At 37.0% G+C, this 14,951-nt stretch overlaps 1 protein-coding gene across 2 annotated transcripts in view; it reads left to right on the plus strand.

Moving 5' to 3' along the window:
* The window catches only part of PIBF1 (progesterone immunomodulatory binding factor 1), a 237,935-nt gene that overhangs the window by 128,442 nt on the left and 94,542 nt on the right, over window positions 1-14,951 (plus strand). Inside the window, exon 13 of one of the 2 annotated variants that reach the window (XM_059684820.1) lies at window positions 5,475-5,565. The exons of the other annotated variant lie outside the window; for it this stretch is intronic. Within the exon in view, the coding sequence (XP_059540803.1) occupies window positions 5,475-5,565 (91 nt within the window). The remainder of the gene's footprint in view (window positions 1-5,474; window positions 5,566-14,951) is intronic. 2 annotated transcript variants of the gene reach the window in all.

Consider the following 14,951-nt stretch of genomic DNA (forward strand, 5'->3'; position numbering starts at 1 on the left):
AGGTGTGCCGGCAGTCCCACCTCTGCACATGAGCTACAGAGAAAACACCTTTTCTGACTGCTCATTGTCTAAGTTCCTGGTACGCCACTCACAGTGTTCTTGGTAACTTGTGTAATAAGAATCCAAGAAGGTGATCTAGGGTTTTTCCACCTCACTCCTGGAGGAAAAAAACAAGGTCCACTACTGGAGGGGCTAAGAAATGTCATATCCTGCCTTAGCTGGTTTGGCTCAGTGGATAGAGCCTTGGCCTGCCGACCGCAGGGTCCAGGTTCGATTCTGGTCAAGGGCATGTACCTAGGTTGCAGGCTTCTCCCTGGTCGAGGCCCAGGTCAAGGCTCATGCACAAGGCAATCAATGGAAGTGTCCCTCTCACATTGATGTTTCTCTCTGTCTTTCCCTCTCCATTCCACACTCTCTAAAAATCAATGGAAAAATATCCTCAGGTGAGGATTAAAAAAAAAGAAAGAAAGAAAGAAATGTCATATCCTATGAAAGAGACATCTTGAAAATGCCTAAAGAAAGTTGTCATTTTTTCGTGGTGAAATGACTGGAGTCCGTGTTGATGAAAACACCTTGGCGGCTGTGGTGGCTGGCAGTGGCAGCAGCAGCAGGGTGATAGGGGCAGCGCCTTCCTCTGATCAGCCCAGTCGCCTCCTGCAGAGGGAGGCCAGACTGTGGCTTAGGCCCGCTCCCCAGGAAGAGCGGGCCTAAGCCGTCAGTAGGACATCCTCTGAGGGCTCCTGGATTGGAGAGGGTGCAGGTCGGGCTGAAGGACCCCCCTCACCCTTGCACAAATTTTGTGCACCAGGCCTCTATTCTATAAATAAACCTATAGCTAATATCATACCTAATGATTAAATATTAAATATTAAACCTTCCTTTAAAGAAGACCTCAGGGCAAGAATTTATATTTTCATAACTTATATTAAACATTGTAATTGCGCTCCTACACAGTAATATAAGACAAGAAGTATAAAGATCAGAAAGAGTAAAACTATTTTCAAATTCCAAAACAATCACAGTATACTGATAAGTAAATTTCATAAGTATACTTAAGATTTGTACCTTTAGCTATATGTAAATTTTATTTTTTACAAAAGAACTATAATAATCTTGGTGAGGATTAACAACAACAAAAAAGAATTGGTGAGCTCTTAACAAAAGAACTATACATAAATATTAAAGTGTAATTGATGATTTGCATGTGGAACTGTTGATGTTTGAAGAGCAGATGTCTGCAACATACTTTGAAATGCACCCAAAAAATAAGATAGATTTTTGGGTCGATATGGTAATGAAAAGATGTATGATAAATAAATATAGTACAATTTTTAATTTAGAATCCAGATATTGCATATATGGGTGTATACTGTACACCTTTTTCAACTTTTCTGTGTAAATATTTTAAATAAAATCTTTAGCCGAAACCGGTTTGGCTCAGTGGATAGAGCGTCGGCCTGCAGACTGAAAGGTCCCAGGTTCGATTCCGGTCAAGGGCATGTACCTGGGTTGCGGGCACATCCCCAGTAGGAGATGTGCAGGAGGCAACTGATCAATATTTCTCTCTCATCGATGTTTCTAACTCTCTATCTCTCTCCCTTCCTCTCTGTAAAAAATCAATAAAAATATATTTAAAAGTAAATAAAATCTTTAGAAGAAATATAGAAATTATTTTTTGCTATGATATTGTATAAGCCAATTTAAAACCATCTTAGAATAAAATATATTTACCTGTACTTGGAAGATCAAGAAACTAGGCTCTTCTCTATCCATTCATATTGGAAGTTAGAATATTTTTATCCTTGTTTAATACTTATTGATTAACCAAACTTTCAAAGATGTAAGCAAAACATCCTTTTAGTACAACAATATGTACAATATTCAAGGGCTTACCATCTAATTCAGCTAATTTCAGTTGACGTAATGATGGTTAGACTTTATTTATTAAGGTGTAACCATGGCAAATTACAGTATCCTATTTACACTTAAATTGCTTTTTATATTCAAATAAATGTGTTATTTGGATATTTGAGTTTAGTTTTCAACTCTCATCAAGTTATTAGAAATACAAATATTGCCTAGAAACTAAGTAAATTCAAAAATAAAACAAAAGTCAGATTTCTAATTGTCAAATTCAGGGACATTCTACCCATTTTTGTCCTACTTGAAACCTTTGCTAGGCATTTGTCACATTTCTCAGAACCCTTTCTTGCTTCTTGATTCACTTGCCTCTGATTGTTTCTACTCCATCGCTTTTATTGCCTCTTCTATCTAATTGTAATAGTTCTCGGGTTTTTCCCCTCATCCTCTTCAGTTCTGGATAATCTTACCTCTTTCCACAATTTCAATGACTCTATAGGCTAGGGATTCCCCAGTTCTGTATGGAGTTCCTGCAGTCGTTAAATATATTATTTCTATTTTCTCTTTCCTCCTTGAGCCTTACTAATTTTCTTTTATTGTTATTCTATTAATAATGTTAAAGCCTGTCTAAGTTTCCAACTAGTTTTTGTCAGTCTTGATTCCTCCCTTATTCTATCTACTGACTCATCTCACTTTCACACGTGTTCAGTTTTCTAGAAACCAAGTTCTTTTTTCTATCCTCCATTGCTATTATGGACCATGTCTCAACTGGTTACTAGTGTAAATTATGAGGAGTTCTTTGTGCTACCAATCTAGGTCACCTTTTTCTCCATTATTGGAATTTTTCTTCTACAATGTTAGCATCAACAACAAAAATCTATTGGTCATATAACCCATCTGTATTAATTTCTTATTGACTGTAAAATAAGTTCCAGACTCCTTAGCCTAGCAAACAAATCCTATTCACAGTTAGAACTAAGCCTACCTTTGTACTCGAGACTAACTCCAGCCACTTTTCTCACAATTACTAAAACTTCACAGCTCTGACTTTACACATGTAATTCCCTCCTGCACTTTCTCTATGAATGTTAGTCTCCCCACACCTTTCTAATTCCTTTAGCATGGGGGAAATGGTGGCACTGAGCTCCTAAGACACTTATAACTCTTTTTAAAAATGTTTTTAGCCTAGCCGGTTTGACTCAGTGGATAGAGCACTGGCCTGCAGACCAAAGGGTCCCGGGTTCGATTCTGGTCAAGGGCATATACTTTGGTTACAGGCTCCTCCCCTACCTGGGCCCTTGCAGGGTGAGGATTAACAATAACAAATATATATATATAGTTTTTATTCTAACTTCCAATGTGAATGCATAGAGAAGAGCCTAGTTTCTTGATCTTCATATGTATGTATGTATATATATACATATATATGTATATATATGTATATGTATATATATACATATATATGTTTTTATTGACTTTAGAGAGAGTGGAAGGGAGAGGGAGAGAGAGAAAAACATCGATCAGCTGCCTCATGCACACCCTTCACTGGGATTGAGCCAGTAACTCAGGCATGTGCCCTGATTAGGAATTGAACCGGTGACTTCTTGGTGCATGGGACGACACTCAACCACTGACCCACACCAGCCAGGCTATAGCCATAACTTTTTAGCTACCATTCACCATGTTGTATAGTACATTGTTTTTGTAATTAAATCATCACCAAAATAGTTATCCCAGGAGTTATTAATTCAGTAAGTATTAAAATCCAATTTAAGATGTCCATTAGTATCTAGCTGATGGGTTTTTTAAGATGTTAACTAAATTTACCCATTCCCTTCTGGATTTAGAACTGCATATTTAGAAGAGACAAAAATAAGATAGATATCTAACTGCCAACTTTAATTCCTATAGAGCTGAATTAGAGAACTCAAATTTTTAAAAAATATATTTTTATTGATTTTGAGAGGGAGAGAGAGAGGGAAATAGAGAGAGAGAGAGAAACATCAAAGAGAGAGAGAGAGAAACATCAACCTTGGCACTGCTCTGACCAGGAATCGAACCAGTGACTTCTTAGTTCCTGGTTGATGCTCAGCCGTTGACCACACTGGCTGGGCATAGAGCTCAATTTTTATCTGAAGCCATGATAGCTGATATATTGCCAATGGCATATATCATTTCTTGCTTCCATATGTCCCTCACAACTAATAATTCTACCTCTGAAAACTAATCTTGGTTCACCTTGAAAAATAGGGATAAAATTGAAGGAAAACACTTAGGAGTATTCCTGAAATTTTTACTGTACTACAGAAGGACAAATCAACAAATAAGTGCATATTGAATTTGTAATGCCAATTTACAGTAAAATTGTCATTACATTTAAACTTTTTAACTATAAAATATTAACCTATTAGTTAAAATTCCTTTTGGGAAATGGCATGACAGTAGCAGAATTTAGAAGGAAATGGTTTTGCTGAAACTTTTTTATAATTAAAAAAAAAGTCCATCAATACGTTCTTAGTGCTGCACATTTTCTTCACAGAGTATTCTATTTAAGTGCTTAATTTCATTGTTACAAGTTAAGGTAAAGTTGTTCTACTGATAAAATAATGAACATCTTTTCTAATTAAAAATAGTCATTTCTTTTTAAAGAAGGGAAGTAATAAGATTGATGTTATTACTTTTTTATAATTACACTAGAGGCCCAATGCACAAAATTCACGTGGGGGTCCCTCAGCCCAGCCTGCACCCTCTCCAATCCAGGACCCCTCGGGGGATGTCCTACTGCCGAATTAGGCCCGATCCCTGGATTGGGCCTAAACCAGCAGTCAGACACCCTCTCGCAGTCCAGGAATGCTGGCTCCTATCTGCTCGCCTCCCTGCCTGCCTGATCGCCCCTAACTGCCTCTGTTTGCCGGCCTGATTGGCCTTAACTGCTCCCCAGCCTACCGGCCTGATCGCCCCTAACCGCCTCTGCCTGCTGGCCTGATTGCCCCCTAACTGCTCTCCCCTGCTGGCCTGATCACCCACTAACTTCTCTGTTCTGCTGGCCTGATTGCCCACCCCCTAACTGCTCTCCCCTGCCAGTCTGATCGCCCACTCCCTAACTGCTCTCACCTGCTGGCCCGATCGCCCCTTAACTGTTCTCCCCTGCTGGCCTGATCGCCCACCCCCTAACTGTTCTCCCCTGCCGGCCTGATCGCCCCTAACTGCCTCTGCCTCGGCCCCGCTACCATGGCTTTGTCCAGAAGGATGTCCGGACGACGTCCAGTCTAATTAGCATATTACCCTTTTATTAGTATAGATAACATTTTCATGCAAAAAGGCTTTGAATCATTTAGAATAAAACATCTGTATTATTATGTTTTACAACAAGAAAACTTAACATGGTCTATGATGTAATCCCTTATACCTTTTAAAAATAAATGGAACAAACCCAAGCAAGTATATACTTTAGGAAATATGCTTCTGCTTACAAATGGCCTGTTTGAGATTACACATTAGCCCTTTTTTAATGTTCTTATGTTCCCTAAGTCATTATTATGATCTCTTTTATTTTGCCATTCTTCTTAAGGGAAAAAAACTATTTCACATTATACACTTTTAATATTTTCCAGTTGAAAATGAAGATGAGGCTGAAAGGGTTCTTTTTTCCTATGGCTATGGTGCTAATGTTCCCACAACAGCCAAAAGACGACTAAAACAAAGGTAAAATCAATGTATATTTGTTTTACTTACCTATTTGAGCCAAATGTAATTACATTATGCTTTTTGATAGTGTGCTGAGTTGCATGACAAAATAGTTACTTTCTTCTTAGTATGCATAAATATTAAATACCTCACAAAATAAAACACAGTAGGTAATGCTCTTGTCTGCTTGGCTCAGTGGATAGAGGGTCAGCCTGCAAATGAAGGATCCTGGGTTCCATTTCAGTCTAGGGCACATGCCAGGATTGTGGGCTCGATCCCCATTATAGGGGGCATGCAGGAGGCAGCTATCAATGATTCTGTCTCATCATTGGTATTTCTATCTCTCTCTCCCTCTCCCTTCCTCTCTGAAATCAATAAAAATATATTTTTTTAAAAACACAGTGAGTAATAATGATGCATTTTATGTATTTATAAGTGAGTTTAATGGACAGTAGATTAGAAGCATACTAGAGCCCTAACCAGTTTGGCTCAGTGGATAGAGCGTCAGCCTGCGGACTGAAAAGGTCCCAGGTTCGATTCCAGTCAAGGGCATGTACCTTGGTTGCAGGCACATCCTCAGTAGGGGGTGTGCAGGAGGCAGCTGATCGATGTTCCTCTTTCATCGATGTTTCTAACTCTCTATCCCTCTCCCTTCCTCTCTGTAAAAAATGAATAAAATATATATTTTTTTAAAAAGCATACTAGAATTTCTCTAGAATTAGATTCATGATGACTCCATTTTAATTTTATTTTCAGATTAATTTCAAGTGAATTACAAATGCTTTTGTACTAATAATTTTCAGTTAAAATTAATTAATTATGCTTTATGCTTTATTTTCCCCTCTTTTTTTTTATTCACCTGCCTACATTCCTTAACATATACTTGAGAGAACAAAAGAGAGAGATCAAGATAGATGGAGATAATACAAATGTTGTAGATTAAAAGTATAAAAAACTTTGTAAAGACCAAGAAAATTTTTGAAAGATACATTAGTTATCTTGTGAGATATTACTTAAAGTACACTGAGAGAAATTGTATCTATATTAATCAGTTTTCTAGTTGACCTAATACCTATCTCCTTTAGCTCACCTGAATTCATCCTGCTTTACAAAAACATCTCACTCCTCCTTTCACTACCATTATCAAGTCTAATTGTTTCTACCAGACTTCTAAGCCCTTCCAAGTGGCCCACCTCTCCAGCCTTTTCTGCCTCTTTACACAGAATGAGAGTAGTATATATCTCTGCCTTAAACATCTGATTTCCTCATATTGTATACAAAAGGGCATTTCTCTTACCTCAGTAGCACTCATTTTTCTCATTATTTCTTCAGCTGGATGGAAAGTTCCTCAAGGTCAGCGACTGCATCTTGTTCTGGTTTATTCCCCAGTCTCGGCCTTGTAGATACCTAGTAGAATTGTCTCTTCATCTGAGTATTTGAGGGCTCAAAGCTGCTTGTTTATCTTTTATTTTAGTATGAATTGATTTAAACCTTTAGAGACATTACATATTAAGAAAAACAATCCATCTTAACATCAGTACTTTTGTAGAAACTTTGAAAATGGCTCAGAGAATAAAATGTCTTTATGGCTATCTAATAAGATATAGACCATTTTATGAGAAGAGTTACTTAGAATTTGTGTCTCTTGCTGGTTAAACTAAATACCTGAAAAATTTAGATCAAGTATAGATTACTAACAAGTATCAATTAGTAGTTGGACTGGTTCATTCTGTCTGGTAAAGATACAAGTATTTCTGAATTATGTATTATTTGAAAAATGGGTTATAGTCCCATCACATTCCCTTTCTTTGACAAGTCCCTCCAGAGATCACTAAAGATAACCTAGTATATTTTGTAATTTCTAGCATATCTCTCTTTTTTGAGTATTATGTTACCTAGGGAGAAATAAAAACGTAGGTTTGTGGACAATTGATTTCTTTATCAGTGGTAAATGATCGCTAAAATACTAATTATTGAAATTTGAAGGAAAAATTCCATTTTCTTCTCTATTTTAGCATCTGAATCCTTCAAAAGAATCTTGTCACAGAAAAAAGAAAATGTTACTATTGTAAGCTTTCTTTCTTTAGCCCAAATACTGAGTTCCTCCAAAATTGAAAGCAAGTATTGCTTATTTTCTTAAAAATTCCCAAAACAGGTATTAACTTCTTAAAGTTTAGAGTGAAGATTTAAGGAACCACAACTGCTTCATATTCCAATAATCTTAACTGTCCAAATATTTCTAAAGATTTTATCACTGAGCTATCTATGTGCCTTGAACAAGTGCCTAATGTGCATGCTATTAATATCTCCTACCAGCTGGTGCCAGACATTCTTCTAATGGTGAACCAGAGGGTTATTTTGAGGAAGTGCTTCTCAGGTCATCTAAACTGAGTGAAGGAAAAGTAAGTCTAGATATGCAAGGAGGACATTTATGCATTCCTTTGCCCATTCATTCAACAACATTTATTGAGTGCCTACTGTATGCACAAAATTGACCAATGGCACAGAAGATCCCTGTTTAGGGTCTGGTGCATTTTTTAAGTTTGCAAAGTCCATATTTGATTTCTTATTGGATATTTGTAAAGAAGTCCATAGCTTTGTGCTCTGTTTAAATTAAGGTAAAAGCAATATATCCTTTGAGAAAATCTATATTTGGGATTAAAGCAATAGAAACTTGAGGTATATTATAAAACAGCTTAGTTAGAACAGCAAATGAAATATTTGCATAATAAGGTTTTCATTATACCTCAGTTTATACCAAAATATATTAAAATTTCAAAAGAACTTATTTCCTGACTAGTACACAATATATTCTATTCATACTAAATTGGATTTGCATCTCATATATTCAACAACCAATTTAGGTATTTTAATATCATACCTAATTGGAGGGGATTACTTATTATAAAAATAATACATGTTTATTTTAGAAAATTAGGAAAATCCTGGTAATTCTACTGTCTAAAGATATTATTCAAAAATGTATACAGACATATATTTTTTCCTACATACAGTGTAGAATTTTATTTTTTTCTTATAATTCTACCTTGAACATTTTATGTCATTGAATATTCTTTAAAAAGATAAATTTTATTGGTTATCCAAAACTTTAATTATTTAGGCCTTCTGTATTTGAGTGCCATATGCTTTTAATAAATTGGATAGCCATTGAAATTTTTCATTAGTTGCCTATTGCTACCCAAGCTATATTATGAAATTAAAATGAGAAAATGGATGCAAAGTTCACAGAGTGCCTGGCATAGAGTTCAGTAAATGTTAGTTTGTTATGCCAATTAATGTTTCTTAAAGTAAATTGCATAGTTGATTTTTGAGCCAGTGTACAAAAATGTTAACTAGGCACAATTTGAGTTTTTATTTATAACAATTTTGTTTTAAAATGTTAATGAGACTTCTTGAAATAATTAGTAGAGACACGCCCTGGACATGAAACTAGTTTTGAGATTCACTTTCTTAAATGCTGTCAGTTTCTTTCTTTCTTTCTTTCTTTCTTTCTTTCTTTCTTTCTTTCTTTCTTTCTTTCTTTCTTTCTTTCTTTCTTTCTTTCTTTCTTTCTTTCTTCTCTCTCTCTCTCTCTCTCTCTTTCTTTTTATTGTTTAAAGTATTACAAATAGTAGTACATATGTCTCCTTTTATTGCCCATTGACCTTCCCCCGGCCTCCCCTACCCCCCTGCACATGCCCTCACCCCCCGCCCCTGACCCTAGTGTCTTGCGTCCATTGGTTATGCTTATATGAATGCGTACAAGTCCTTTGGTTGATCTCTTACCTCCCCCCCCCCAACTTAAGACATACTGTAATGCCAATCTCCAATAAAGAAGTGGCAAAATTCGCTTTTTAAAATTCGTTTGCAAAATAATGCCCCAAAATGTCTGTTAAGCACATCATAATTAGTAAATAAGGTTAATCACATTTTGAAGTTTCAATAGAGATTGAACAATAAATATTATGTTAAACTCTTCTGAACAAGGTTGTGGAAAGTTAAAAGAGCTTACACAATTACAGAAGATTAAAATAAAATGGGCACTTCTTGACTTGACTAAACTTGAAAATCTGAAGTAATGTTTTTGTTTCGGTCATGATTACTTTGAAAATAGCAAACAAGATTTTCTGGTTACATGTTTTGGTTATGCTCTTTAACCTGGGTAACACCCAGGCACTAACATGGTCTTAGTATGTGCTTCTCTATTTGTTTTCACAGATCTGAATGTGGAGACTTCTCTTCAGGTTTTTAAACCTTTCAATTTGCAAAATTAAGACATACTGTAGATCTTTTATTTGGGTTTCTATCTAATTTTATAAAGAGCTTTAAGTTGAAATTTTCACAGTTGCCTGAGCTTCGCAACAAAGGAAAAAATAAAGCTGGGGAAACTTTTATTTCCTCTGGGAAACTTATTTCCTCTAGCAAATTTTTGTGCCTAACAAAAATTTGTTTTCTTTGCCTTTGTTCTCATATGTACAAATTTTCATTTTTATCTTTAGGGAAAGCTGCACTTATTTCATATGAGTTGGTTTTAGGGCTATTCCTTTAAAAAGTTGATGCTAGTCTATTCATGATCAACTTGAAAGTTCACACCTACAGAAGAAACTAGGGAAAGTCTCATATAACATAGATAATCAGCTTGTGACTTCCTGGTTCATAGGTTGATGCTCAACCACTGGCCCACACCGGCCAGACAGATGCACCCCTTTTATGAACCCTTTATTCATGCCAGGCTTATAGGGATAGAACTCTTACCTGCTAAAACTGAAAAATATATAAGGCCAAGTGTTCTTTCAGACCACATAACTAATTAGCAAGCATATAAATAAGTGTACTTGTTTATTTGGAGTTCTGATAATAGTAAGAACCATAGAAGGACTCGGGACAGACTATCAGTCCTCCATTATGCTTTGGCATCTTAGATATAAATAAAGGTCTGCCATGTTCACATTGGTGGGGCTAATTTTTATGAAATTGTATGTAATAATTGGATGTACTGACTGTTATTGACAGATCCAAGAGAATAACTTACATAAGAAGTAATGAGAGTGCTAAGAGTTAACTCTTAGCAGAATAATTTTACCAGATAACAGGTGAAATTTTGGTTTCATATTTAAATACAAAACCATACTCTGTTGTACTAGATTCAGTTTATGTGAATCTTAATCTTTACAGGTAAAAATCACATGGTAATTAATATAAGTGCAAAGAAGAATTGTGTGTTGTACCTACTTAATTGTCTCAGTAGATAGCCTGTAAAAGCAGTGGTTTCTTGAGTTCAGTAGTTCTATCCAAAAAGATAATAACCTTTACTTATTTGCCCTGACTGTATCTATAGTTACTCATTATAAAGAATTTGGAAAGGATTTGTTTTTATTGTATGTGAATTGTAGTTAAGGAGACATAAACTCCAGTTGAGCAATTCTTCATTTGTCTTGCTTTGAATTTCAATTAAACTAAACTCCTCCTCCTCGCTTCCAACTTCTAATACCTAAACAATTTCTAAACAGAATCCCCCAAATCCCTCACCACAACAATATGCCACATTTAAAGATTTTGAAAGTTGGAACATGGGAGAGGTGAATTGTCATCTGTGACATTTGCCTTCTTCCCTTATTAAGTTTGGGTACTTATTACTAGTTCAATGCTCAGATGCTGAGCATTAGTTGTACTTTAATATTGACACTCTGTAACCTTGGAATATGTTTTCTAGAAATATATTCATCTGAACAAAATTTACTTAAAACAAATTCAATTAGAAAATATGTATTGAGTGTCCACTCTGTTCAATACACACTACAGGAGATCAGACCCCTCTCTTCACATAAGTTGCATCTATTGGGGGAGAAAAGATGAACACACATGAAAAAAATATCAAGAAACATCCAAAAATATGTCATTTAGTGCTTCACTGTGTTGGAGATGAATAGAGATCAGTGGATGCTAGTCAGAAATTGAAGAAGTGAACTTAAAGGGAGTCTTTAAGAAAAGGTGGGCTCTCCAGTAGTCGAATAACCTATCTTCTTTCAGACTGAGGAACAGCAGAAGTATAGTGGAAGAAGCATACAAAACATATTTGTGGGACATTAAGTAGACATCAGTGGAAAATAAGGTTGGCTCAGTTGAGATTATAGAAGGTCTAGATATTTTTAAATAATTTAGATGGAGAGTAGAATTAACCATGTAGGTAAGATTTGAAGTGGGTGGGGGAAGGATATAAATATCAACTCATTAAATAAGAATTACAAATATGTGACAAACATATATGAAGATGTTTAACCTCATGAATAAAGAACTTCAATAATATTCTATTGTTTATTTATAGGGTTAAAGATTGATGATGTCCAGTGTTGGTTAGGGTATGAAGAAAACAGAGGTCTTATATAAAGTTCACTCATTCAATAGTTTATTACTGAACTATTGTACCAAGTATTATTCAAGGCATTTAGAATTCATTAGGGAACAGAATAAGTAAAAATTACTGTACTTGGAGAATTGTATTCTAGTTCATGAGAATTTAAACTTGTACAATCTTTCAAGAGGACTGTTTGAAAAATTATAATGCACATGTGTTTTAACTCAGTCATAATGCTTTCTGAGGAAATCACAGTATAAGGAGTGGAAAGTTGTATGTATGCATTTATTTAGAACTTTACATAGGCAAGCCACTGTTGTGAATACTCTAATTTGTCTTGTCATTGATGAGTTCTTTATATTTTATGGGTACAAATCCCTTATTAAGATATATATTTGAGTTAATTTTTTATATCGTGTGAGATAAGGGCTTTGTAACTACTTTTAATGTAGCTACTAGAAAATTTTTGTATTGTGTGTGTGGCTTATATTATACTAGAGGCCTGGTGCACAAAAATTTGTGCATTGAGGGGGGGAGGGGGTGTCCCTCAGCCCAGCCTATGCCCTCTTGCAATGTGGGACCCCTCGGAGGATGTACACCTGCTGGCTTAGGCCTGCTCCCTGGGGGATCGAGCCCAAGCTGGCAGTCAGACATCCCTCTGGCAGCCCAGCAGCCCTCGGGGGATGTCCACTTGCCAGTGGGGAGCAGGCCTAAGCTGCAGTCAAACATCCTTTGCGGTGCTTAGGAGGCGGGAGAGGCTCCCACCACCACCGCTGTACTGGCAGCCATTAGCCTGGCTTGTGGCTGAGCAGAACTCCCCCTGTGGGAGCGCACTGACCACCAGGGGGCAGCTCCTGCATTGAGCGTCTGCCCCCTGGTGGTCAGTGTGTGTCATAGTGATCAGTCATTCCCAGTCCTTCTGCTGTTAGGGTCAGTTTGCATATTACCCTTTTATTATATAGGCTAGAGGCCTGGTGCACGGGTGGGGGCCAGCTGGTTTGCCCTGAAGGGTGTCCCGGATCAGGGTGGGGGTCCTGCTGTGGTGCCTGGCTAGCTTGGGTGAAGGGCTGATGGGTGTTTGCAGGCTGGTCACACCCCCTTCAGGGTGGGGGTCCCCACTGGGGCTCCTGGCCAGCCTGTGTGAGGGGCTGATGGCTGTTTGCAGGCTGGACAAGCCCCCCACATTGGGGACCCTCACCCCATGGAGGTTTGGCCAGCCTGGGTGAGGGACTGATGGCTGTTTACAGGCTGGCCACACCCCCTTTAGGGTGGGGGGTCCTCAATGGGGTGCCTAGCCAGTCTGGGTGAGGGGCTGAGGAACGTTTTCAGGCTGGCCAAGCCCACCGGCAATGGAAGCTCCCAGCCTCTCCTTTTTTTCTTTTTCTTTTTATTCTGGGGTTTATTTACCTTCTATAATTGAAACTTTGTTGCTTTTGAGTGGAGCTCAGAGCCGGCGACAAGCTGGCTTCCTCCATCACTGGAGCAAGCAAGCCTTCTGCTTGCTCCAGCTCTGTGGCTGCCGGCTGCTATCTTGGTTGGGTTAATTTGCATATAGTCACTCTGATTGGCTGGTGGGCATGGCTTAAGGCATAGTGAAAGTACGGTCAATTTGAATGTTTGTTTATGAATAGGTAAGATTTCTATTGGACAAAATTGGCCTAGACCAGTGATCTCCAAACTTTTTTATGTGAATCCCTATTGGGGAAAAAACTGAGCATGCACCCACCAATAAATATATATTTATAGATTACATACTTAATATAATTATTAATATATTATAATTAACATATTGTATATATTATAACATGAAACCTACACAGAAAATTAAAACTTAGAGATACATAATAGTAAAGTAAATGTAAACAATATTTTCCACACTTCAATTGATTATTTCTCCCATAACTACTTTTGGAGACCACTGGTCTAGATTATAACCTTACCCTTATCTAACTGCTTCAATTCTTCTTCCTTCTCTAAACCATCATCCATAATATTGGTAAAGGACTCTCTCAAGTGCAGAGATGATCATGTCATGCCTAACAAACTGAAGGATAAAATTTAAACTCAACTTGTCATTCAAGGCCTTTCATCATATATCCCTCACTACGTGCCATATGTTTTATCCATCACTACCATACTGCTTACAGTTTTCTCCAGCATATCATTCTTATGCTTTTCCCTCTACCCAGGATGCTATTTCTCTGCTTCTTCACCAGATTGATGAGCATTGGTATTTATTTCTGTGTGCCCTTTCAAACCATTTAGCACACTACAATAATTTTTTATTTGCCCACCTTCCTCAATAGAATATTAGATCCTCCAGATCGAAATTGTGTATTCTTAGTACTTGTATAGATTATAGGCTTTTAGTAAACATTTGTAAAAGGAAGTGTTTGTGAATATCTTATTGAATTAATGACTATGTTTCTTCTGATTCAACCTGCCTTTCTGCAGTCATTGATATACATGATCAAGAAAAAAATTGCTCATTTTGCTCATTTTTATCATTTTTGTTTAATTGTAAGTATTACAATGATCAAAAATTGCACTTCTTGTTTTTTCTGTGTGTTCATATGCATAAATACATAATTTTTAAAGAAAAATCTTTACAATATTAATTTTCATTCTTGTTTTCTTTTTCTTTCTTTTTTTTTCTTCCTTTTTTGTCCCCCATCAAGCATTAAGGGCTAAATGGGTTATTTAGAGGAACCTGAGACCTTAATATCATTTTTGATATATCTATAAGATGTGTTTTGCTAGTCTTAAACTGACTTGGAAGTGAATTTTTAAAACATGATCAATGGAACAGTTGGAGACCAATTGTACCAGTGTCTTTCACATTATAACCATTATGCATCATAAATAACATCAACATTCGTAACAGTAGGCACAGTCAAAAGTCATCCCCGCCCTAGCCGGCTTGGCTCAGTGGACGGAGCATCGGCCTGCAGACTGAAGGGTCCCAGGTTTGATTCCGGCCGAGGCCACATGCCTGGGTTGCGGGCTCGTTCCCCTGTGGGGTGTGTGCAGGAGGCAGCCAATCGATGAT

This window comes from Myotis daubentonii, chromosome 2 (assembly GCF_963259705.1).
Source record: "Myotis daubentonii chromosome 2, mMyoDau2.1, whole genome shotgun sequence".
NCBI lineage: Eukaryota > Metazoa > Chordata > Mammalia > Chiroptera > Vespertilionidae > Myotis > Myotis daubentonii.